The sequence below is a fragment of the Anarrhichthys ocellatus genome, unplaced genomic scaffold (assembly GCF_004355925.1).
Source record: "Anarrhichthys ocellatus isolate YVR2014 unplaced genomic scaffold, GSC_Weel_1.0 scaffold25, whole genome shotgun sequence".
NCBI classification, from domain to species: domain Eukaryota; kingdom Metazoa; phylum Chordata; class Actinopteri; order Perciformes; family Anarhichadidae; genus Anarrhichthys; species Anarrhichthys ocellatus.
In genome coordinates, this window is record NW_022280055.1 from 1,141,926 (window position 1) to 1,169,633 (window position 27,708).

At 40.6% G+C, this 27,708-nt stretch overlaps 1 protein-coding gene across 1 annotated transcript in view; it reads left to right on the plus strand.

Annotated features, from left to right (window-relative positions):
- The window catches only part of rngtt (RNA guanylyltransferase and 5'-phosphatase), a 69,541-nt gene that overhangs the window by 22,713 nt on the left and 19,120 nt on the right, over positions 1 to 27,708 (plus strand). The window contains exons 10-12 of the mRNA XM_031861839.1: positions 1,790 to 1,861; positions 9,026 to 9,190; positions 21,631 to 21,699. Coding sequence (XP_031717699.1) covers positions 1,790 to 1,861; positions 9,026 to 9,190; positions 21,631 to 21,699 — 306 coding nt within the window. The remainder of the gene's footprint in view (positions 1 to 1,789; positions 1,862 to 9,025; positions 9,191 to 21,630; positions 21,700 to 27,708) is intronic.

Genomic DNA, 27,708 nt, shown 5'->3' on the forward strand with positions numbered 1-27,708 from the left:
TTGATGATTGTTCATTGTACCACACTACGAATAGTCTGTGAGCTAAATTCCAAAAATGCTAATAGTCAAGTGAAGCTAATGCCAAAGTCCCAGCACCTGTAGCTAAATGTAAAGTGAAGAATTATTTCCCCTAGAGTTGTAGAGACTCATTAGATGAGTTCACTTCTTCTGATCTTGGAGGCAGCTTTGAGAATTGTTTCATGAGGGGGAATAGAAGTCAAAGAGCAGTTGGGACGTGTTTGCTCGACGTACTTCCAATCTGTGGTTTCGGCGTCCATGTGACTGAGATGGTCCATGTGAGTTTGCTTGATGTAAACTTTGCCATCTGCCCAAAATGTGTGACTGTGCAGACCGTACGCACGAGCTTTAGCTGCATGACGTCTGGTGACGATACTGTTGATGGTTTACTACAAGTTATTGTCTTGACTCCAGATTGCAAAGCAGCTTTTCCTCCACATTCAAAACACATCTGATTCATTTAGAGGAGAAGGCGCTGCAATCAGCATGTCTTTAGCAGATGAAACGGCAGAAGCTTAACTGTTATGTCCACACAGGCCCTTATAGAGAGAAATGCAGAACTAGGGCCACATTGTGAGGTAAATGGCATATTGTCGGTGTACTTATCTGGCTCGACCACGACAGCAGAGTCCCGGGAGCTCATATGTAGCCAACCTCACATAGAAACAGCTTGATCTAGTGGACTGTATACAAATTCAACTTCAAAAGAGGGCTGCAACATTAAATAACTTACAAAATTTGAATAATTCAATCTTAATTTTTTGTATATTCCTGTCAATAGAGATGCACCGAGACCTAGTGTTAGAAAGTTAAACAGTTGATAAGTCACGATTACTCTTGAGCAGCATGCATGGGAGTGAATATAATAACTGAGTGGTTAAGTAATGCGTTTACTGCTGATCCTCCACGGCTTATTTTGGACTTGTAGTTGTTGCAAATTGCGAGCTTTGTGTCTTCTTCACTCAAGTTGAAGAACTTCTAAACAACCACCCAAAAAAAAAAAGCAGAAATATGAGACTGACTGTCCAGTGAGCTGAAAATTGGCCCGTCCGATCGATTGGTGCTTATCTACCCGTCATCCAACCTCAAGGCTGCCTTGTTTGTTCATTTGTCGAAGTGTTTCTGTAATGGCCAAGTGTTTCTGTAATGGCCAAGCCTTTCTAACTTGCTAACCCTCTGCACGTCAGTTACAGCAGCAGAGCACCGTTAGTCGCCTGAAAGTTTCATGAGGGGATGGGGAATAATTGTAGTGCCCTAAATGTATAGTGCTTCACTTTCATATTCATACCAGGTGAAGCACCCTACTTTCACTTGCACTACTTTAGCGGCGGTGACGTCTGCATCTGTGCTGTCACCACATCGCCTGGTTGTGTAACAGTTCTTTGGATGCTTCCCATGTGTCTGTTGGGTGTCCTGCACCACCGCTGCACCTGACTTTCAACTCGAGAGTCTTTCATAATAGATGTGCAATGTTATTTCTGCTTCATGTCCTTCTTTACCAGACCACACACACACACACCCACCTCCCCAATTCCTTGCTATCCCCCCTCATCGCTGCAGGCATCTCCCTCTCTGAATCATGCGTCCTCTTGAGAGCACTCACCCTCTGGTGTCCCACTGTTTTCATTCTCCACAACTACTTTCACAGAGGAACCACATGTGATGTTAAGACTGCCCAGATCTTTCTGTACATTTTGTACATCTTCTCCTCTCAATCATGTATACTTACCTCAATGACAACAATATGTAACTCTTGCCTTTATCTCTGCAGGAGATGATCATCGACAAGGTGAACGGTCAGCCCGTCCCCCGCTATTTGATATACGACATCATCAAATTCAATGTGAGTAGCCCCCGGCCGTTTAAGAGTGTGTTGTCTTTCCTTTGACCCATCGCTCCTGAGAAAACCTGAGCGTCAGACATAATAAACAAACAGAACATTGGACGCGATGCGTGGTCTATCAGCAGCTCCTTCTGCCCTCTCCTTTTAATTTACTGTTAACAAGGGTCTAGTTCAGCAGAGGAAGTTGTTATTTTTTTTGCGGTGGTGGTCTATCAGCAGTTTGGTAGAATACGTAACCAGTGCAAGGTGCGACCTGTTCGTCAGGAGAAAGCTTTGATGGGATTTGCTCATCCTGAAGTCTGAATAATCGAATTCCCCGTTGGGTTCCTTCAAGGCTCTATAACAGGCAGCAGAACCGTGTTGGAGGGAAGCAGATGAATCTGCTTGACCCCCCCACACCTTGTCACGCACTAAGCTTTACTAAAGCCTTACCCGAGGCACCACACTGGGGCCGAACACGTCTCACCCACACTCGATATTTATTTATAAGCTAGGTCTTTGTGCTTTTACCACTATCATTGGTTTTGCTGAGCTCCATTGAAATGTTGTTCAATATTAATCCAAACTTTTACCATTGTCAGAGTCACTGTATTGGGTTCAAGTGAACCGGATCCTCAGTCCATTACATTGCATTATAGCTGAGCAGCAGTAATTCTCCTGCTGCGTCTGTACATAATTGGCTTTTATGTGTAACAGGATGTTTTCCCTGTTGCAGTGTAAAGTGCTTATACTGATTACGGTGATGAACTGCTTGTATGTATCAAAAAACACAGAATCATTGCTATACAAATGCTGTTTAAATATTTTGCTTACCGTAATCAAGTAGTCAGTTTACAATGTTCATTTTGGGTGTTTCATACATGACAGCGTATCGGGGGGGGGGGGGGGGAGCTTCACATTCAGTAAATTGTGAAGCTCTCGCTTTAAATACTTTATATTAATGTCAAAAATATACAAATTTCAATTTGATGGTAATCTGCATGATAAATAGATAACATATGTATATCTTTTTAATAATAATCTTGTGCTTAAAGTAATCAATTTGAGCCGGACAGATGTAATAACTAAAAGATGTTTCCACTGTATATATTATTGTGACTTGGCCATTTTTCTTGAGAGCCGCCTCAGGACAACATTAATAGGCTGTTAATTGCGAACACTTTTCCAAACAGTAAATTAATTCATCCCTTCAACCGATCCTGCGTGCTGCTAATGGCAAGCAGACCGACACGGAGACAAATGAGCCACCGGTTTGCTCTTAGCAAGCCTCAGCTGTCTGACTTCTTAAAAACTTGATGAATACCTCCGGATGAGGGGGAGGAGGGGGTTACTCCTGCCATCATGTTTGGCTGTTGCCTCCTTTTTTTTCTCCATTGATCAGGAGGATCAGACAAGCAAGCGGCTCAATAAAGGCTCCAGCGGCGAGGGGCACGTCTTTGTAAGATGGTGCAGAGGTTAGCAGCTCCACATGGCTGACCCCTCCCCGAGCCATCAGTACAGCACCGTTGTATTGATCCTAGCCGACCACTATTAGCCGTCTCCGTTATCTGTGGTGGGCTGCTCCTTGGCACCGAGACTCCATCCTAAGACCGAGGATGGAAATGCAGCAGGAGTGAGAACGCGCAACCTGCGAGGCCCATTGCCCTACGTGACACCTCACTTGTTCGGAAAGTCACACACAGCACAGCCCTGGGATTCTTTCCATTAGAGCGTGATGAGAGGCGTGTGACCTCTCGCCACGATTGGTGATTTAGCCGCGAGTGAAATGGTCAGAGTTTACTTAGCTCCGTGGATGAATAAGTGTCAGCATATACTGTGCTGTTCCTGGCAGAGCAGTTGATATTCCTGGTCATAATTCAGTGTTATTCTGTCGAGAGTAGTGATGTGTAGAGTACCTCTGCGACCATATACCCGACTGAACCTGACTATTACCGTGAGACATGGAGGGAATCTATTTCTGCGCTCGATGCAAAGTATAAAAAAAGCTTTTTTTTTTCTCTCTCTTTCTGGAAAGTTGTTGCAGCTCGTCAGTCCCTGTCAGCTCCCCCACTGTGGGCGAACTGACAAGATGTGATGAAAGCACAACAACAATTACATATTATGTCATTAATTTTGACATTACTGTAGAAAAGCTATTATCTAGAAATAAAACTGTGGAGGATTTCACTCGACATCACCGTCAATGTCCCGACACTTTGATTGACCTCGTTGTTGTTTCATGTCGCCAAAATAAATCTCACCTTAGGTGCAGAGTTCGACAAGAGAATTGTCTCAATCACGTTAACAGCTGAGCAGAAACGCTTATGAAAAATCCCCAAAGGAACCGTACCTTTGGAGGTATAGAGTGCTTTACTGATTTCAGCCCCAATTACTTCCATTTGAGAAGTTTGTCTGCAGCTACAGTCTGCAGCTCTGCGGGTCTTTTCCACCCTAAGAATAGTCTCTGGGCTACATCATTCCTTTTGAAACCGACAGCTCTTATGACGCACTGCAGATACGAAAAGGTACGAGTTGACAGGTCAACACTGGTGCGAAGGTATTATTGCTCTCTAGCCAGTGAACACCACCAGTGTCTAACAATGGCTTTACAGGAAACGTAAAGGTCGTTTTTTTAATTTGCTCATAAATTGCAACACATCCTTGTTACTCTGCGGGGACATTCATCCGCATTCTATTCTGTGATTATCTACACCAGTCTTTCATGTTGAGCATGTGTTGGGACAAGTGAAGATTGATTACGGAAAGAAGGTGGTTATTATGGGGATATAATGTAGCTGAGTGGGCAGTAATGCTCTCTATTTGATCACCTTAATTGCCTGAAAATGCAACACTGTTAGTGGTGTGCACTGCATTATCTATAGAATACTAATGTGATTCCTTATCAACCCCTACCACTGGTTGCAACTATGTTCAAACACAGTGATCTGACAGCTCATTGCTGTGTGTAAAATGCATTTCCTATACTCTTTTTGAACTCATTCTGAGACTGAGAGGTAAGCCCAGCTACCTATTTAAGTAAGTGACTCGTAAAGGAGCAGAAAAAGTAGGCTACAGGGAAGTCATAGAAATAACAAAGAAATATAGTATGTAGAAATATGTATGTGTGTGTGTATATATATATATATATATTTGTATCTGTCTAAAGATACTGCATGTGCATTAGCTTGGACGCTATGATGCAAATTGATGCATTATGTGGTTATAAACAGTTTCAGGCCAAAACAGCCTGAAAGCCTTTTTGAAAAGAAAATAATAATATCCCAAAGGAAGCTGCACATTAAGCTTCTGTTGAGTGGTCCCAGCACTGATTTTGTCAGTGTCGTATAATGTAATTTATTCCAAATCATCCCAGAAAGTCGCACAGATTTTAATGCTTATTCCCAACACTGTCAGATTTCTCTTTTTAACGTGTTATTTTGCCGTATTCTTGAGGGCATCCGTCAGCCTCTAGAGCCTCACACTGAAGAAGGCTTTATTCCAGATTCTGCTGCTCTCTGGTTTTTAACATTGAATGACTATATAGTATCTATATATCGATTCTTTATGCACACAGTTCAATTTACCCATTATAGGGGTTATGTAGGTAATGCACTGAATCGTTCCTTGTTGGACTTGAATACAATTTTTTGACTCTTTCCATTTATGATAAATGCATCTGTTGATTCATGTTCCATAATATAATATTCAGTATTTTTCGAATCTTTAAAATGGAATTTGGAAATGTGAGCTTTGCAGTGCATGTGTAGTAATTGGAGGCAATCTAGGCGGTGGTGTCCTCGGGCGAGCTGCACTATCGGCATCGGAGCAGATCAAGGCATTTCTTTAGACATTAGTATCGGTTCCTGTATACAAAGCCTTTCCTGTTGCTTGTCAAAAATGGTGCAGTGTGCTCCGTTGAAACTCTGTCTCTGGTGTAGCTCAAACCCACAGTGATGACATTAAGTCAAAGTGTAGCAGCACAAACGAGTAAATGGCAGCTATCGAGACGTATTACCTTCTGAGGTGATTTCACTGATACGATCGGTCTTTATTCACGGAAATGTCGGATTAACAAGATTCTTGTCGTCTGTATTTTTACTGTTGAACAGGCGTGGACAGCACATGCCTTGAATCATCCACACTTACATCTTGTTCTGTCCCGATGACACGGCTGACAGACGGTGCAGAATGTGTGGGACATGACACCAGCTGTTGCTCCAGTAGAATATAACGTGATTACTTTTTTCAGTTTTTTTTTGCAGTCACACTGAAAAAGAAAAACAAGTCCTCAAAGTGATGCCTAATTGAGACTTTCTCAAACTTCGTTATAGAGTTATGACTGCATTGAGCGAGTCGGATTGACTCTGAAACAGAGACACAATCATGGCATACTGCTCGATTATCATGTCGTTATGGCTAATGTGTTGGGCATGTGTTGGGAACTTGGGCATCCCAAAAGAGTCATATCGGGCCACCTGATGATTGCTAGTCTAATATCTTTTCTATCTTTAACTGTTTTGGACCATAAACTTCTTAAGTGGATTTAATACTCAATTTTACTTGGGCTTAAACAAATTGTTGAGTCCAGAAAATAGTGAAAATTGCTCTCCACCCTTATTTTAGAGCCCAAGCTGTCGTCTTGAAGTTGTATTTGTATTCAGGCCATTCAATTTATAATAAAAATTAATTAGGCTTGTTTTTTCCACACAGGTGGCACATTCGTGTTTTCTGTGGTTATATATAAAAAGTAGTTGGTTGAAGATGTTTTGTCATTTTTAAGGTTCAACATTGTACTTGCTTACATAAGACTGCTCTGATGTTTTTTTACTGCTTTGTGTAATATCTGTATGACTCACAGGACAGTACAGTCTATTAATTGTATCTAATCTTAACTAATCATTGGCCGTCCACCTCCTCATCCCCGTTGAAAAGGAATGGTTTCCCTCCCCCTGTGGTCCAGTAATCCCATAGAAGGCTCTCGAGAAAAGAAGTGGCATTTACCAAACTGTAACCGAGCAGAATACAAATTCCCCCAAGTCACAACTTCTTGCTCGGTGCCTCTCAATATAGATCAGGAAATATTGATCCTTAAACCACTTGTGTCGGCACAATAAAGGTGTAACTGTTTCACTCTCTTTTTTTTTTATGTTTTGGAAGAGGGTAAAAACAACACACAAAAATGCTAAATGTCAACTTAGCAAAAGAAGCCAAATGTTTGTTTGGTTTCCCTCCCAGTGTTAAACACACAGCTTTGAAGAAAGGTTTACAATAGAGCTGCAACAGGTCGTCGATAATTGGTTAGTCCATTTTCATAATTATTTCTATAGTAATGTTTCAACAAAATCCAAATAATTTGCTGGTTCGAGCTTCTCGTATGTGATGCTTTGTCTGTCTAATTAAAATAATTGGGAGATAAATCTGGAATGAAAATAATACCTCATTGTAACCATATCTTACAGTGACCATTACATGTAAAAGCATGCACACAGCAAGTAAAACATGTAGGGGTAAATAAATGAGAAGGAATCTGATGTGTTGACATTTTTGTTAATAATTACCTGTCAAAAATGTATAAATACAAAATCTAAATAGTTGATTAAGTCAATATAATTTACATAGATGAGAATGAGAAATGAAGGGTCTTAAGATTGATCCCTGAGGAACTCCAAAGGAAAGCATCCTATAGCCTGAAGAAACATTTTTCCATAAATGTTTCCATTCTGTTTTCCCATTCGCGAATATAATGCTTCCTTTTGTAATCATATATTATACTTAACTGTGTAAAATACCTTTTTAATAATGTCGTTTTTAATCAAGGTCTTTATTCAAAGGGGCAAAGAGTTACCTTTTTAAAGTCATCAAGAAAACATCCAGTTTGGGAGAATGATTTGAAGATGCACGGAAAGCATTTTAAAATAGGCTTTTCTGTTCATCATGGCCCGGTGACGTAGAGAGCATTTGCCTCTCATCAGTTTGTCAGCCTCTTGGCAGCAAAAGAAATGGCAGCTTGGTTGTTGAGTTTGAGCTCCTTCTTTTCCTTTCCGATAACTTGTGACAAAATATTAAATGTCAGATTGTTGTCATATATTTAGTCCGTGTCCATCTGGCAATATTGATAAAAATATTGTTTCTTCTACTTTTAGGTTTCTTTTTTTGTGTTGATAAAAGTGAGTCAATTTTCCAGCCAAGTTTGTTTATCGATAACTAGAAGCTGGCTGGCGTCGCCGGCTGGCGTTGCTGGCTGGCGTCGCAGGCTGGCTGGCGTCGCCGTTCTTATCTTTTGAGAACAACTGTGTGTGGCTGGCCAATGATGGGAGGAAAAAATGATTTCACTGCACTGTGTACTTTCGGTGTTAACAGTCCCATGAGCTCAACTGATGTCACGGTCTTGTTGGTTTACTGTAGGCACCTGCATTCTGCTCACCTATGGTGCAGCTATAAATATGAGCTGTATGAAGAGACTTACAGTTTTATATTCATTCTATGAGGATGTTATTGTATACCAACATTTTATCTTTCTTTATTGACTAATTGATTTGTCCTTTGCTCCATAAAATGCCACAAAATAGTAAATGGACATCATTTTCTCATCAAAAATGTATCCTATCAAAATCTAACGAAAGACAAAGGAACCAGAAATACTCACATTTGAACCAGATAGTTTTGGTTTTGGGCATTTTTACTTTTTTTTTAATCACAACAGTAATTTTTATTTTCTGTCAACCAACTCGTCTTTTCATCTTCAGCGCTCATCCTGTTGCTCATCACCATGTTCCCAAATGTCCGGAATAAAAAGGATTCCAACAAAAAGCTGCATTAAATATAACTTAGAGTTGGTGTAGATGTCTATTTGTCCACTTTTTTAAAATATCTGTCTTGTTATGACTCACTAAAGTATTTTTTTTAGATAAACAATGTTGCCATGGCAGAGAATTGACTGCTCATTATTTTGTAAATAATTTTTCCATAAGTGATTTAGTATGTACAGTATGTTAATGTAATATTGGAGGCAGTGCACAGTGCAGTCTAAATAAAGACTATACTGTATTTTATTGATTGTATTTATATTGAAATGACATTTCTTTATCTTTATGTCAAAGACTACACATAGTTTTCATGCACGTGTGTCTAAATAAGTTCCCAGGTTGCATTAAGTGACGACTGAGTTTGTTTTTTGTGTTTCAGGGACAGCCTGTCGGACAGTGTGATTTCAATATCCGGCTGTTATGCATAGAAAAGGAGATAATTTCACCCCGGATGGAAAAGATGAAGATTGGACAGATTGACAAAACCAAGGAGCCCTTCAGTGTCCGAAATAAACCTTTCTTTGACATTCATGCAGCACGGAAGGTAACGTGAACAAAAGCATCCTTTTCACTTTCTTACCCATTTTTCTCCCCATTTATTTCACAGATGTGACCAAGCTAAAACACACAAAGATATTAAAATACACATAACTCCAAATTATTACCACTATCTCATATACAAATGAAATTTGTGATTCGATAATGTCTCAGTTGAGCCAGAGAGAGAGCAATTGAAAGACGTCTATATGAACCAGTGTCTTGTAGTCAGCACAATCTCACCCACAATAGGGAGACTGGCCTCCTCCTAGAGCCAGGCCTACGGTTCTTTACCCTAAAAGATGCTGGAGAGGACATTGAGGTTTGTATTCCCGGAGTGAGAGCTCAGTGTTCGTAGACTTTGAGCTCCACCAAGATTTAGTCACAGATTCTTCCTTTAGGAACTAGCTGGAGGACCCAGTTTCTAAATGTCTTGTTCTGGGCCGTCAACAAGTCGCTGCTGTGTAGCTAATACCTCTAACAGCCCATCAACTGTCATGGTGCTGTTTGCTGTATTAGGTATCTTTTACTGGTCAAACACATTTCTTGAGCCAATTGTCAGTGATTGCCTCCTCCTATATCTTTGCCTCTATCTGTGTGAATACATGTTGATTAATAAGTTAATGTGAAAAAAACGTCATAGGAATAAAGCATTTTTTATGTTAATTCCCTTACTTTCTCTGGACTATTTTGCTTCAGATTGTTTTTTGTTTTTTTTGCATTTTCCATCTAGTAGAAAAGAAATGACCACGGCTCATGTTGTCGTACTGTGCTGTTCACAGGCTGAGGACAGCAGAGCTTTTATCCTCTGAATAGCCGTTAAGCCTTCCTCAAAGGCCTGCACTTGTGCCCTAATACCAGGCCTGTGGGAGGTCGGAGCACGATTAATTTGATGTTTTGGTCGAGCCAAGATCAGTTGGGGAATCTTGGCACTGCACACTCGCAAAAGATCAAAGTATATGAAGAGCGGGTGAAGCTTTAGACATTTCTTGTGTTGTGGTCGCATGTGGTGTTTTTGTACGTTGTTAAATTCTTAGTATGAATAGTTGGGCTACCTCTGGTCTAACCCTGGGCTGCCCGCTCTTCCCAAGAACTTGTATGAAAGATTGACCCCCAAAGCTCAGATGGGGATGTTGATGAAGATACTCTCGGAATTAAGTCACCGGAACTATGTCTGGTTTCTGACTGCTCTATTGTTTTGTGCAGCTGCCATCTGCTGCCCATACAGTCATATCTCTGTTGTATGGGACATTAGAAGAGGGGGAAACTGGAATCTGGCTTATTGATTCATAGCAGCACAGCCCTCCACTTCATGGCATATCAACCAGAAAGTCCTTTTCAGGAATATTTCTGTCACAGACTGGAGTTGTATGATGGCTTTTGTCTTTGGCTAGGCTGCTATTTTTCAGCTCAGACACTTACACATGCATGTCGCCATTTCCCACCAATTGTGACCATTTATTCTTTATGCTTCCTCCACTTGTCCAATTATCGAACAAAGACCCCTTTTTGTCCGACAGAAATTCTACATTGGGGCAACCAGATAAGACATTTTGGAATTTCCCCTTTGTCTAGGTTGAATGGAGTTGTCTGGCAAAATACATTTTGTGGATATAATAATTCTGCATTTGATGGCACTTGGTACTCAGTTGGTGCTGTCTGTTCCACAGTTAATTGCTTTTTGCATATTTAGTTCTGTACCTATGTTTCAGTAATGGATGCGTTGTCTTTGAGATGGGTGTTTTTTATCTGATGTGACCCTCACTTACAGTACGTACTCTCAATGCGTACACTACCCGCTGAAAATCATGAACCATTTTAAATGCCCAAATGAAAGCAAATAAAATGGATAAATAATGTAAAACACACTTCACATTTTTCTATATTTGCTTTTTATTTGTGTCATAATTAAATGAAAAAAAAAATATGTATGCAGATTAGTAAATAACATAGAATTGTATTTGCATTTGTTTTTATTCAATAACTGGATGAATTGTTCTGCTCAGAGAATTGGTCCTCTTGGCAATTTCTTTAAAATTCAAATACGATCTACTTTAATTCCAGGTTGTATTGTAACAACATATGAAAAGCATTAAGGGGGGAATGTTCTCTGTATATGTAACATCTTAAATTGGATTACTTACTTTTCACTTCTTGAAAATGAAACTTTCGTCAAAGTGTACCCTGTTCGAATAAGCCTAACCTTTGCAGAAAGCATACAGTCATTAAATGTAACTCATATTTAATAGTCACAGTTGATCATTTTAAAATTACAAAACGAAATTAGATGGTATTAATTTGTCCTTGCTCGTTACAGAATATCTAATATTCCTCGCTCATTTATCATATTTCTATAGAAAATGAAACCGGTATCTGGAGTTGAGCCGAGGCCATAGCACACCTCCTCCCCGGATGACTTCAGGTGACAGACTGAGAGTAGATCTCATCTTGAAATACCCTTTTGAACTGAGATTGAAAACTGAGACTTTTGTAAGACTGCAGTGTTTTCATGGAGCTTGAACCTAATCACGGCGGGTGAGATAAAGGTTTAGAGAGTATGTACTGAATACAAAATAATGAAATCTCGCTGATGTGTGTTATTGCTGAGTGCCTATTTTGTTTGGTAAACTGTTAGTTATCTTGTCCTGAGAGCCACTTTGCTGCTGCCGTTTCATCAAAAGAATATTATCTTGTAAAACTGGGACGAAGTAGTGAAAAAACTCGTATCTTGACTGCAGCCTGTGGACTTGACAGGCACTTTGTCTAAAATGTGTTTTGAGTGACTGGTTAAGGATGCCAAGATGCTCCACAGAGCAGTTCAGCAAGGCTTTTGTTGGGAAACTTTTGAATGACATTTAATACTGCCCTTTCTTTTGTGTTAAATGTATTGTATTTTTCTTTTACTTCATATATATTGCCTTTCTTATTAGTCCTCTTTTTTAGTGTGCCTCTTGTGGTTGGCTTTTATTCAATAATTGATTGATTGTATTAAGATATTGTTTTTCAATTTAGTGGCTGAGCACTAATGTCCTCGTGGCATATCTGAGTTTTTGTGTTTGTTACTAGTTGTTGTTGTGGCAGTATGTCTGATATATGTTGTGAGCCGTGGCCTGTCTGACATGAGCTTCTTTTGTAATTTGTCACAGTGACCAAACTGGTTTCCCCCTCTAGAGGTGAATAGTTTGTCTAATATAATTCAATTGCGACCTACCTTTAGGTTCTTTGCTAATCATTTCCAGACTATCCGGACATTTTGCGATTTCAATTTTCTGATTGTGTGTTCCCTGATAGAGTCCTACTCATTCCGTGCCAAGCTTGTGGTTCGGTTGAAGCTTATCGTTATCTACATCAAGGTCTCAGGCTTATCGCTCATATAATAGTCGTGTGTTCTGTGTCACGTGTGGCCCTAAGGCCGACATACGACAGGGTGGCAGAATTAGAGCAGAGATTTTAAGCTAACACCGGAAAGTCTTGATGTGAGTTTAGGTCTGTCACGATGACTACTTTTGTTGGATCATATATTGTCCCAGAAATAATTTCAATATTATTGTAAATATTATGTACTTTGAGAGGTGTGCCACAAATGGAATCCAAAATCGACACCATTACATTTTGAGTGTAAATCTCAGCGTGCACGGCAGCTCAGTCCTTCCTTCGGGCCTAAGTGTTGATCCCAGACAGTTTATCGAGTAACTTGAATAACAAGACTCCATACCTGACTCCCCTTGCTCTCCAGTGGGCTCAGTCGTCATTAACGGACCTTGAATCCATGTAAACGTCCCCTCATGGTCCTTCTCTTGTTGCTACAGCCAGATCTCAAGAGTCTTGCTTTTTGCAGGTGTATAGCGACCAGCCCAGATAAAACATGTCTCATTAGCGGAGCGCTGTCAGTCTGCAGGTTTCCCTCTTGCTCACTGACCTCACACCTCTGTCAGCTGTCGAGTCTGAAAAGCATGACCTCGGGTCTCCAAAGTCTCCTTTATGCGTCAGGCTTTGGCATTGTGCTGAATCTGAGCTCGATACCTGATCTAGTTTGTGGCGAATCCACGCCTCCTTCTTTGTCAGCTCAAATACAAATGAAGATGCGAGTTTCTGTCACTTCACAATATTGTCATAAACCTTTCGCTAGCGAATGACACAATCTGCCTCATTGACCTGTAAACCTACAGCGTCTTATTTGTTATAATTAACAGCAGAATGTGGGAAACTGCTTCGGCGGGGAAAGATAAACATCTCTTGTAGCACAACTGCTGTCCTACTCAGTTTGAGAAATACACTGCAAGTAAGGCATCCCTCTGCCTTGGTGCTACACCAGTCCTCCACTGTAAGGTTCAAGAACACGCTGCTCTTCATCACCTGCATCCTCTCTCTCTGCTGCTGCACCCACACACAGAAGGAAACATGTTGATGGTTGTATAAGGGCTTGGGATGCTTGGAAGAAAACACAACATGGGCTCGATGACTAATGTTTTTATTTATTTTTTTCAAAGCCTCCAAGACATTACGCAACATCTGATGATGCGCAGCACATCCATACAGTAACGGTCTGATTCACTGGAGAGCAAGCGCGTGGAGATGTGGCAGGCACCGAGTGGAGCGGCTCATTCTATTTGTTCTGCTTGCCGGCTCTCGTCGTGCCCTCCAAGGAAGGGAACAAACATCCTGTGTTTCAGGTCAACAGGTGTTTTTCATTAGATGTTCTTTGGACTTTATTCTGCTTTTGTTCACCTACTCTGTCTTCAGTCTGCTGTATGTCTGTTCTGTTTGTCCCATTTTGGGGATGACATGACATCCTTGCTCTCCTGTTTTGGAATAAACAGCACTGCTGCCATAATAATACAAATCCACATACTTTTTTACTGGAATGCTTCTTGTTCAAGAAATGTAATTTTAATCATTTCTGAGTTGTGCTTATTTTATAGTCAAACTTCTTCTCGTTTTTTTATGTAAGGATATATAAAATACAGTGATACTATTATGCTATTTTCAGTGGTTAGTACATTTATGCAAAAACTGTACTTAAGTACAACTTAAAGGAATTTGTACTTTAGTAGTTGTGCTTTTGTTCAGTCATCACACACAATGCAATGAGTATAAACAGCGTAGACGGTATAAGCAAAGTAATTATAAGAGAGTGAAGTAATGGATGAAAAGGAGCATCCCACAATCTTATCACCTTACATTTTGGTGATTTTGTATGCGTCAATTACGGTGGAAATGTTTTTATTTAGCCTATAATTACGAAATCACAGAATTCTCTGTCACCACTGTATGTGTGATGAGTCAACGATTTCTGTTTTTGTGCCTTGTGTGGTCGGTGCACACGAGGTGTAAAAACCAACTAGGCTGCTGAATAGGCAACTATTTATTGTCATTATACAACACTGGGATGCACAACAAAATGCAGTTGTAGCCCATTCAGTGCACAATTAAACATTATGGAGCCAGGTCTCTGTAAGATGTGGGCACAACAGTCACGTACATCCTGCTGCTGGGTGATCCTGAGTCTCCCTGCGACCGGACGTTAGCCTGGGAGGTGGAATAGCCTTAGCTCGTGTGATACAGGTGTTGTGATACAACACAGTTTCACATTTAATGACAGTTTATCTCAATAACTATCTAAATCTTGATGGGTCTCCCTACTTTAACAAGGGAAGCAAATCCTTTGTAGGCCTTGCCTTGAAAAACCAAAGTCAAACGTTCTTTGTTTTCTGACATCCGGCCAACAGCAGCACTCTCTAGCTCAGGGCCGAGTCTCTTCTACTGTAAATTAGACGGCACGCATGCTGTCGGAGTCCAATAAAGGGCTGCGTCCTTCACACTGACTCTCTGTCTGCTGTCTGTATGAATGTGTCTGAGTGTGTGGGCTGTGCTCGGCACCGCTGTGTGTTTGTGGTTTATCTTTCCGTCTCCCGGAGACGGGCCGGTGAGGTGTCTCACTGGCAGTGGTATCGCTTCAGCACAGAGTCCCATCTCTGCAACATGAGGAATTAATCATGATCCTTAAAAGCTTATTTGTTTGGCATTGCACATATTATAAATGTCTCTATTCTGTACCTCCAACTTGTGCACCCTCAACTGTCCTGATGGGCAGCAAAGTTTTTATAGTCACAACACGTTATTTAAAACCCCTTAACAAACGTATATAAATCATTTACTACAGAGTGCAGCCATTGTATCTGTTATCCTCAAAAATATTTTATTTCCCATTAAGCTAAAAATGATTAGTCAATGAAAGGATTACTGTGTCAGACAATTAATCACCGGCTGTTTTCTTTATAGATTAATCATTCAAGTAATATTTTTCAGCAAAACATTTCTGGCTCCAGCTTCTCAAATGTGAATAATCGCTGGTTTATTATTATTCCACAATAATAAATAGAATATGTTCGGGCTTTGGACCGTTAGTTAGACAAAAGAAATACATTTTAAGGCGTCGCCGTGAGCTCTGGAGACTTGTGATATTAATTTGCTGACATTCTACAGAGCAATCGATGAACTGATGAATCACGAAATAGCCTGTAGATTCCTCTCATGAGCATAATAATTACTCGCAGCTCTATTTTCAACATTTCCTGTTATTTGAGGCAGAATTCTCTGTGGGAAAGAGACTTGTGTTTTATTAATGAAATGTTGTAGTGTGGGGAATGTAGTTCAAACTCATCTCCCTCTGAGCACTGATAACCAAAGCCTATTCATTTTGATGGCTATTTATGGCGATAAAAAGGAAGCCGAAAATAAAACCTATTTTTTGCCTGAAGCTCTGCCTCGGCTCCGATTATCAATTTCAGGGCAACGACTTCTTGGTTCCTCAGGTCTTTTTTTTGTAATTTCACGGTAGGGGGTGTTGGGTGCTAGTCACTCATCAGGACACTTGTCCAGTTCGTTGCAGGTTTCTTTTTCATATCACAATTCAATTTCATGCTGTGCCCTGATATTTCTCATCATCCTCGCCCATCTTATACTATCCCCTTATTGGTTTAATTCTTCAAATTGCAGCGCCTCGTTTCGTCTTTTCCCTGTTTTCACAAACGAATGTGTAAAATGTAATCTTTTTTTTCTTGAAATTTCATGTATCCAATCAAAAGGTAAGCTATCAGAAGACGTTAAACTTCTTCAGACTAACCAGCGGTTTAGCAGCCCTGCCCGTCCACTCTGCAGTGTGCTTTTTTTTTTTTTCGCTTAATTGGGAACTGCATCTTGGCTTCAGAGCGCCATTCACATTAGGTTTGAAATGAGCCTCCAGCCCTGTGGTCTGACTGGAATATCAATCCATCCTTCCCGCCTTTGATTCAGCCCCCGCACCTCAACCTCCTCACAGTTACGAGGTTGAGCAGACGGCAGAAAAACACAAAAGGCTTCAGGACTGGAAAGTGCATATCGCATCCGTTCAAGTGTGCTGAGGAGAAGCTGCCCATTTATCGCACAGAAAATGAGCCACGGGATTGTTTTCTAAATGAGAGCGTGCTGCTTACATGCATATTAATAAACTATAAGGTGTAGAACTATTTAACAGGCATATGTGGACTCTTAGCGCTTATTGCTTTTAGTAGTGTAGGTCTCAGACCTTTACTCCTGCATGCAAGTTACTCAGTTAATCATCTTAAAATTAGTTGTTATTGATCACATTTGTCCTAAAAAAAAACCTATCAATCTATGAGCTGTTGGTTTGCTGTCATGTTTTTTTTTTTTTTTTATGTTAAATCTTTACTGCCTCTTGGTTTGCTGTCCCCTTGGTTGTAGGCCCCCCCCCTCCCGTAGATGGCACCTTGAGTAGAAATTAGTAGAAAACCTGTTCAGCATTCTGCTCACTTCTGCTTATTTTATATTCCAGCGGAACAATTGTACACCAGCCCATACGATCTGTTATTCACACCAGGATATTGTTATTCAAAGTCAAGGTCACAACTGTAATGTGCCCACCTGGGAGGCTTTGCTGCAGCTGAACGTGACAAAAGCAGCAGCACACAGAAATCCAGTTAAATGATCTTTAAAGGCAAAAAACAAGATGAAAATGCCTTCTCTTAATAAAAGGCCACGGTTCATACATTTGTCAAAGTTTTTTTGGATACCTATATTTACACATTTTTTAAGAATTACCTCAATACCAGCTTCCCAAAATGATCGGGACAGACCAAGATCAGCACAGACTCTGAATGTATTTGATTGATTTGCTTATTTTTCTCGTCTGATGCATTCACTGTCCACTCATGCAGCAAATCATCAAATCTGCTGGGCAATTTACTTGTTCAATGTCTGTGATTTGACTAGAGCTGAAAAAAATCTGTGGGTTGATTGATTATAGGAAATGAATATGCAAAAGTTCTGATAGGAGATATTTTTTAAGCAAAAATGCCAATTATTCTCCGGTTGTGGTTCCCCAGATGTCTAAATTTGCTGCTTTTCTGTTCTTAATCATTAGTAATATATGTTGGTTGTCAGACAAAGCAAGATATTTGAATCTAATTATGTTCAGAGTAGCCATTTTTTATATTTTTGGGGTTTCTGTGTGCAATTTTATTAAATGCTTCTTTTATGACATTTAACTTGCACATCTTTATTTTACTATTTCTGGTCTATTATTCGTTAAGGTAAAATTAAGAGTCAACTAGCATTGATTGCAAGTGATTTTGATTGGCTAATTGAAATAAGCCCTCGCTGTGTAGACAGACTACATTAGAATGAAGGTGAATGGTATATTTCATGTCACTTTGGTGCTATCCGATGAACACCAAGCCAGATACCATTCATCATTGTGTCCTTTTGTGAAATGAGCCCGAACATAAAACACCGGAGAAGAAAATCGTGTTGACTTCCATCCAGTGTCTCCAGGGGAAAGACATTGCAAAGCATGTTGGCGGTTGATTTGTCTCCCCGAGCCCTCTTGTTGTCCCGTCTCTGCCCTGGAGTCTGCAGTGAAAGCTTGATCTCTTAATGGGGCTTTGCTGTTCGCCTCTGCCCACACACTTGTACCGCACCACGCACAACTTTGTGTTTCCTTCCTAGAGGGGTTTACCATGAAAGCAGGGTCGCTGCCCCCTCTCTGCATTATTGCTCCAAGGAACTACCTTACTGTGGGAGGATGTGTGAGTAACAGTGCTCAGCGGGTGAGTGACTTCTTTCTGCTCATCTTTCCATCCAGGGTCCACTGTGCTTGATGACGGTTTTTGTGGGTGGGTGTGCTAAGATGGCAAGAGAACTGAAATGGAACTCCCAGATCTTTCCGCCTACATGCCGTTCCATCATAAAGGCACCAGTTCTTTTTAGTCTGGCTATCTGCCTTCTCCATGTCAGCGTGATTGTCAGGCTTTGTGTGATCTGCTGTGACTCATTCATCATTCTGGAGAGCACTGATGTTGCTCTGCAGTCTCTGCAGATAGACCGGGGACCGAACATTCTTCCATGGATGAATGTGTGCTCGCTCCTCTCGAGGGCTGATGACTTAATTTACTTCCCTGCGACAGATATTTCGAGAAATAGTTTTGTTTTGCATCAAAGTATTCTGGGGAAAGGTGAAATCACCCCCGCGGTATAAATATAACAGACACAAGAACATTTTCTCTCCATCAAAAGCAATGCTCTGCAGCGGCAGATGTGTGGTTTGTAAGGGTTTTACCAAACCCTTTATGGGCTAATTGCTGCTACAGCGAGCTGAAGTGAGACCAGGACGTCCGAGTTCTGTTTGAGAAGTAAGATAATCGTTTGCAATTACATTGTAGTGTGCGTTTCCGTCCACAGTTAATCGGGGAAACACGCAAAGACGTTGTTGTGCCAACAAAGGCAGCGAAGAAGACTGCAAGCTAGTGAACATGCAATTACAGAACAGTGCACCGTTCAAAATGTTTTTTTTTTTGTTGTTTTTTTAATCTGCTTCATACATGTGTTATTAGAAAGGAACTTCTTTCAGCATGTTTGTTAGAACTCGAAGATGCGCACAATACGTTTTGTTGAGAAACACTGCATGTTAACATAACTTTTGTTTACTTCACAAAGCACCTTTAACTCGGCACTTTAACAATTACAACAACTAATAATTCAGACATTAGTGTGTTCATACCGGTACTTTGTATCTTCATTCATCTCAAAATATGGATAGATATCCTGCTTTGCAGCACATATTATCATATCATATACAGCGGCATCTGCTCACTTTAAAAGGATTTGTAATGCAGATTTAATGTGTCATCATACAGGACATGGCTATCCACTGAGCAGCTGAGATGGACCAGTTCTCTCTTCTTCTTTCACAAAGAGAGCCTGCTGCTGTGTATGACATTGTTTACCAGTCTCGAATGAAGCACCGATGTAATTCTGTTATATTCGACACTCTCTTGTCTTTGTGATTGAGGTCATCATTTGGTTTGTCTGCGAGCAGCACCTGGACAGATGACGACTGCGTTATGAATGCATCCTCGCTCTCATGAATGTTTGATGAACAGTCTCCGTATCTACTCTGCTGTCTCCTAGTCAACAGGCATCCACATTGTCAACGCCTGCTGATTGAAATACCAGTGCTGGACAGAGATACGGGCATTGTTGATTAATATTTCATGATTTTATTGTCTCCTATCATTCCGACAGGAGATGACTTACAGTACGTTCTAAAAGGCCTCTCAAAGCACATTGTTGTTGTTCCACCTGTCAATACCTCCCTGGTCTTGATGGCTTGGATATGATACCTGATATCCGCTGCACTGCACTAATGCATAAGCTTTCTGTGTTATTGACCGAGGCCGTTTCCTGTCTGCCTAAATATATTCACCATCTTCATGCGCATACCGTATATCAAAGAGTACTCGACAGGCTTTCGCACAAAAGATTGCAATGGAATCCATATTTGTGCAATACTTACACTGACAATTGATGGTCAACTGTGATTCTGCAGTCTCTGTTATTGTCTTCCCTTTAAAAAGAGCTTACAGATTCTGTTCTGTGTGTAAATCATATATTGGATATGGCATTTGGTATTACATTACAGCCCAGCATTTTCCAAGGCATATGATACAGTTTTAGATTGATTTCCTACCTTCCAAGCAGCAGCAGCAGGTCTCCCTTCATGTCAGTGCAGTATGGAAATAAACTCTGTTCAGATTGCTCATCCATCACGAATAGCACGACATCATACAAAACCTTTTGCACAGTTTTGCTTTTGTGAAGGCGACGTGGTTGAATTGATGGTGCCATTTCAGTTTAATCTCAAATATCTTGTGTTCGCTTTTAAGACGTTATTTTGAAGGTCTCGTGTTTCAGTTCTTTGTGTTTTCAAATATCTCTAAAGATGGAGCACTCAACTGACCTTGCCCAAGCACACAAAAGCCTGCAAGTCTTCATATTCATACTTGACTGCACATAACTATTGAGATTGCACTAGTTAGCTTCTCTGCTGTGACTCTGTGTTTGGAATTTAACCCCAACACTGATGCGAGCTTATCCATTTCTTATATTCAGCCTTATTTCTGTATATTTCATTGAAGATCTGTTAGAAATGTGAGGCAAAGATACACAGCGGCTGACAAAATGTTCACTCCTCGTTGGAGGAGTGAACAAAAAAGTCTGTACATCCAGTGGTACACTGCAACCTGGAACTGCTAATAGCTCATTCGGCAGCAGGCATCTATAAATACTGCAGTGGCATCAAAAGGTCTCTATTCTCTTCTACTCTGTTCTTCTCTTTTCCACATCTGTGGTGGAGATTTTAGTTTTTAAGACAGAAACTCAAACTATTTTGCCTTGAGTGTAGTTGCTGGAATGTTAAATGTGTGTACTTCAATTTGGGGGGGAAGAGAGGCGTTGTGTGAAAGAGGAGTCAAAAAGGAAAGCACTTTTAAATTGGGGGGGGATCTCTTAATCTATTTCTATATGCAGATTGGATATTCCGCTTTATTTTAGTGCCTCTAATGTGCCTCGCGGTAGTTGCCATGTCTGCTGATGTGCTTCATGAAGTAGAAAATGTGCTTTTGTTGTATCGTAGCTCTGCCACGTCTCCTGGGCCTCCCATGTCTGCTGCGGTGCCTGAGGTTTCTTTTCTCTGCAACAGCTGTGGTGCTTGGTGGTCGGTGTTAATGGAAGAGATGAAATCCGCTCTTTCCAAGTCATCAGGAACTTAATGATTTTTTTTTTCTTTTTGCTATTCTGGTCCTCAACCTGGGCTGTCAAGTTTCAGATATTGATCTCTCCGTCACGCCTTACCAGTCAAAGAGATCAGTGCTTCGTTTCAGGGCTCGATGAATGCAAACAAAGCACCAGACTTAGAACTCTGCAGTATAAACTTTCCAGTTATGTTGAAACTTTGCCTACTTATAAAGGGTTATGTATTGTTGGCAGACTCTATAGCTGCGGTTGACTTTATAAATCAATGTCATTTCATGTGTTCCCAGCTGAAGCTTTCAGCTACCTTTCTTTGTTTTGCTTGGCTGAAACCGTGTCCTCCTTTTCTCTATTTTTCAGCTCCTGGAAGGCAGCTTCACGTCCCAGGTCAGCCACGAAGTCGACGGACTTGTCTTCCAGCCATGCGGGGTAAGCCTCCCTCTTATGTATGACGATCTTTCATGTTTCAAAGCCGTAGCCCCGTCGCCACAAGCTGCTTGTCAGGCGAAGCGTTTTCTTCCGCCGAGCTCCTACATAAAAGTCGGACAGCTTGTCACGACCACCTGCCGTTTGTCACTCTATATCCGTATCGCCCTCTGTGGTAAAGGAAGCCTCACTCCTACATGAATTCACATAAACACAGTGCCCTCTGTAAGAGGCTGCACAGTAAAACAGACGCATGGTAGTTAGTGTTACAACGGAAACAGCCTTTTTTACTTTACTCGGTTGTTAGAACAGCAGAAGATCACCTGTGACTGTCGTACCATTCCTCTTCTCCTGTGATGGACTCACGAGCCAATAATCCACGGTGTAATATATGAAATATTGTGTCGCTCATAACATTAGCGCAGGCGTAGTACGAGTAGGAATCTCAATGTGAGCGGAAAGTAGTATCAAAGTGAACATAGTATGTGTGCGCTTACCAACCCACAAACTGAGAAATAAGACAACCAAGCCGGTTGTTTGTGGGCCATCTCGATCATAAAACGTGTGATTAAACAAGCCATTCAGATTTGGCTACCCTTCATAATTTCATAATGGCAACAACAGCAGCAAAATGTTTTTGGCTTGATCGATTCCAGCAGATTTGCATGACAAAAAACCGGGCAGCACTCGCATCCATGGATAATACATAAACAACATTCTGTGCGTGCTCACCTGCTTCTCGTTTGTTCTTTTATTTACCTCAGACATGTTGAACGTCTATCAGTCGAAGGTATATAATCAACCGAGAGTTTAACAACAATACAACAATATGCTGCCATGGTGCACTGAAAGCTGATTTTTGTTTTTCTTTGGCCACAGCCCAATCAGAGATGTTTATTCAGGTATTTGGCATTTTTTGGTTGAAAGTGCGATTTTAAGCCCCAAATGCATTTTTATCCGCAGCTAGCAATGTAGAGATGTTCTGCCATATGTAACTGTGGCGGGATACCTTTTAAATTTTCTTCCTTACCTATTATTTTCTCCCAGTAGCAATGATGATTCCCAACATTGCATACAACTTTTTTTAATGTAGCTAATTTCCATAGGAGGAAATGAGCAGGTGAATTTGTAATAATGGAGATTTCCCTTTAAGGAATACAATATGGAGGCTTTTTTCTTTCAGCATAGCTGTATAAAACTCATGATTGTGTAGATTTATATCAGAATTACAGCAGTAAAAACCTAGGTTGCCATGCCTTGGATCCATATAGTGAGATAAAACATGTATGGGGTCACCCAAACAGGGTAAGATAACATGTCTCTGGATGGGACAGATATAATGAAATACATAAGTCTTGCATCACTGGCCTTGAGAAATGTATCTGTTAACATTAATATTTTAGAGTGACTCCATATTTATTGGTTTCAACATGTTCAGTTTTTTCTCTCCTCTGTGATTTGTGAAGTAATTAGTGTGTAACTGCGGCCGTCAGGTAGCAACAGTTCTCAGGAGATGTGGGAATCAAATTTGGAGGAGACAAGTTGACACAGCTGCGTTTTCTCTCCGCCGCAACATGAGCAGAGATGATGTGCATCTCCGAGCAGCAGAAGTCTCTCCGAGGCTGTTTAATTATTGCATCACTGTCCTGATCAATATGGCATGAATATCTTTTTTTTTTTTTTTTTTTTTTTTTAATAATATAATCTTTCCTCTGGCAAATTGTGTTTCTTTCTCTTGTTTCCACAGTTGATATCTCATTTCTAAAACTGTAGAGAAAAACATGTACTGTATGTTTGCTAGAAGAGAAATCAATAATGTTGGAATAGGTTTTGATCATTGGCTCCTTTTTTTTTTTTTTTAGCTGCACATTATGCAAGAGATGCTTTTGACATTATTTTTAGTGGATTGGATTGGATTGAATATCCAATTCAAACACAATCCTAACCAGAAAATGGTTTTGGGTACAGAGCACATGGCTTAATGCAGCCAGCCTTTGATTTATTTTCTTCTGTAGCTTCAGCGAATTTGAGGGATTATGAACAATAGAGCCGGAGAAAGGAAAGAGAAGCACCGTGGCCTTATGGGCGCAGAGCTGCGTTTGGCATTCATCACACCGGCTGAGGAAGCTGCAACAGCATCATCCCCCTCCGAGTCATGGATTAGGAATTAGCTTTTAACCACGGTTTGTGATTTGTTTTGGCAGGTGCTTTTGAAATGATTGCTGTTCAACAGGTAGGAATAGAATCAGCCGGGGACAATGTGCAAATGTTCTGCAAATAGGAAAACGGATTGCATGGACAGGTCCGTTCTGTTGGCAGGTGCTTTTTTTGTTTTTTCACCCCTCTTAATACAGTTCTCGCCTTTGAATTAGAGGGGAGTCCTTTCATTGGCCCTGCAAGGCCGTGTATGAGACACAGCTCATTTTAGAAATGACTGTCAAAAGACCCAGATGTGTCCCATTAAAGCGGTCTGCTCTCGGTCTGATTTGTAGAACTGTGATCGAATCACTGTTCATTAAGATGCTTCTCAGCAGCTTCGTGAATCTGACAGAAGGAAATCTCTCCAAACTCTGGAAGGTCAGCAGCTGGTTCCCGTCAGCACAGTCGCTCAAACAAATGGAATGGGTTTGGAAAGCTGACAAGTCTAATGTGACTAAATGATAATGCAAATAGTTGGCCATCTGACGTGACATTACAAAAAAAAGTTATTATGCAACACTGTCTGGCTTTATGTTTTTCATTTTAGCATCTACATTAAGCAATTCAACATTCTGTTTATGAGGGTTTTGGCACTTTAGACAACGCAAACAAACAGAATGCGTGTAGTAAACCAACAATAACCAGACTCTGCTAATGGATGCAGTGTGACGGGGGCCTGTCATTACGACATTATGCACTTAAATACAGCAGCAGAGACTCATTTAAATGCCATTAACCCTTAACAACCTCAAGCCTGGTGATGACAAGGTGACAGACTGCACTTGCTGTTTTGTAAGACTACTTTAAAATAGTCTGTGGTGATGTCATAGCCGTCACTATCGCCAAATAATTCGCCAAAAGACTGCATCCTTGACATTTCCTGTTCACACTGTTAGTTTGCATTTTCAACCCAAATATAAAGAAAGAGCCGTCCATGTTGCGGTGTTCAGATTGTGTCCTGATGCTGTCGTCATGGAAAACAGTGAACATGGATCGCAGCAATCTGCTAGTGCAGCCACGCAGTCAGTGATAGGAAACCTAACTTAATATCGAAGGAGAGAGTGTGATGTGATGACCTACACAAAAAAACAACTTTTACAGCACAATAGTAAACTGCACTGAAATACTCGAGAAGAGTTTTTCCAGGAGGCTATTAAATATTAACGGGGAAGCAATGGCTAGAGGCCGATAAGGCAGTGAGGTACATTGCTGCTATTTGGCAGTTAAACTTATTCTTTTTATTTTTTGGAGGAAAGATTTGAAAAGGAAATTCATCATTATTATCTGTTTTGTCTGCAGCATAAAGTGAGTGAGCCGTGCATTGTCGGTGTGTTTGTTCTCATTGTGTGGTTTACTGAATTAATGCCCTTTTTTTTTTAAATCCATTTGCTTTTTTGATCTTTGGCTGGTGTCATTGGATTATTGATTGACACTGTGACTGTTTGAGACTGTTTTCCCTTGACAACCTATGTAAATAAGCCATTATTTGTGACGTATGCTGTGCAGTGAGAGAGAACATGTTGAGGTTGTGCAAGCTAATTCTTCTTTGGAGCAGTTCCATGCGTTTCCCTCTTCAGTGAGAAATCGTGTTTAATTGTTTTAATTTACCCAAGTTCATTAAGTATTAAAGAACAGAGAGACTAGGGGGGGGGGGGGGGGGGGTGGTTGCAACAGCATCTGGTTCATAAGTAGTTTAGCCGGCTGTGTTAGGCATTAGCTTTTAACACCCTTTTTGTCAGTAAGTTGTTTTGAAAAATTCCACGGACTAAATAGCTTTAAAGAATTTGCCACCTGGATGTGGATGTGGAATGAATACTGATGGTAAATGTGGTCCACGGCAGAACTTCATTTCCTGGTGAGTGCAGTATTGACGAAGAAAGCGGATCTCTCTGACTGAGGAGCCATTTCGGTTGTGCCTACATGTACCAGAATGCATTGCGCGAAAGTGGCGATTTCACTACGTCTGACAAATAAGCAAAATAAACTCACAAAACATCAATGAAGGAAGTATTCTTACACCTTTTTAAAAGAAAAATACTCCTGTATTCCTTCTGAATTCAAGTTTTTCTCTTACACCAAACTACTAAACAGTCTAAATTGCGTTAACTCGTCGTAAAACACTTCATTCAAACTTGACAGAAACAAAATTAAACTCACCAAACACGTCTTGGTTAGTCTGTCCACTGCTCACAACAAGCAGCTACTCTGGTTTGAAATAAATCCTTAATTCAAAAAGAGTAAGATGTGAAAATATGCCGGCTCTATACAGTTTGCTTCGGCACAATAATCTTTGGTCAATTACAGCCTAAAACTGACTATTTGATAAGATTTAAGTTTACGAGCATCGTTTATTAAAGGCCTATTCACATCAGTTTACAGCAACAGAGGGATGATCTTAAATTCTTTAACCACCAACACCACTACCAACCATTAATGCTTGCATGGGGCCATTAACACTGCCTCACGTTGTGATTGGTTTTGTCGTTCTCTACACCAACCAGTGCAATCTTAATCTTTTCTTCTGTGAATGGGATTGTCTCGGGGTTAATCTCAGCAGGATCTTGCTGCTGTGAACGGCCATTAATATTAGCACAAAGGTCGCCACCGTGGCGGCCCGCGGTCACTGGGTGTGTTATCTCACCCAACACACGGCGCCCTTGGAATATGTTTTCTTTTGTTCGGGGAAAGATTTAGAATTTATAACGGAACCATTGGCACAGATGGCAGAATTGCTTATGGGAGAGCACTCCAGATGGTGATCTCTGTACAAAGAATACAAAGAAGAAAAAAAACTGAAATCATTTCAGCATCACTTAAAAAAATCCAAGTCGGAACAGAGAGAGTGGTTCACATCAATTTTGGACCCAGTAAAGCTTTTGACTTCCTCAACCTTGTTTATTCCAAGACAAATCTTTAACGTCAGTGCACCATTTTTTAACATTCACGCCAAAAAAACACAAAGACGCATACATACAGTGTCAATGTTGCCTCAAGAAATGGGCCCGTGTGTCTGAGCTGTAACAGAAGGAGCTTTTCTCTGGGGAGCAGATTTATTGGACCTTTGTCTGTAATCTGCAGCACACTTGAACAATAAGTCTGCCTCAGAGCAAAACGCTGTTATTGAAATGAGACTCGACTAATAAAAGGACTTCTCTTGAAGCATACCCGCAAGCAGCTTTTTCTTCAATCAAATGATCCTTCAAATATGTATTAAGCTTTTGTTTATTGTGGATGCTTACTGCCGTCGCAACACTCCAGTATTTGTAAATAATTGTGATGGAGATATTGCTTTGGTTTGTTGTTTATCTCATATCAGTGCCGAGGAATTCATTCAAAGCTAAAACCGCTCTTAAAATGTTTGCGTGCAATAGTTGACATATTTTTTTACAAATTTCCCATAAAAGTCAAATCAGTGGTGAGAGGGAGGTACAATGTTTATATCCACATAAAGGCAATCTTATCTTAGAAACCCCAAAGCAAAATGTATTCATGGCAACTTCAGTTACAGTACGGTAAAATTTGCCAGTGGAAAATCAGGAGCAAAAATGAGAAATTTGACCATTTATTTTTCTACTTGGAGTACATACACTACTGTAAAAGAGCAGTGGTTCCACATTTTAGTCTTCTGGTTCAGTGTTTTCCTTTATGGCAAAGTTAAAAGGATAGAGTCTGGAAATATGGATTGTACTAAATCAAATACAACCTGGCTGTTTTTGGACTTCAAAAGGGTAACAAATCTCTGAGCTACAGCTCAATAGCTTGTCACATTGTCGCTTTTGCTGGACTAGTAGTTCATCTCCCCCCCCCGCCCAC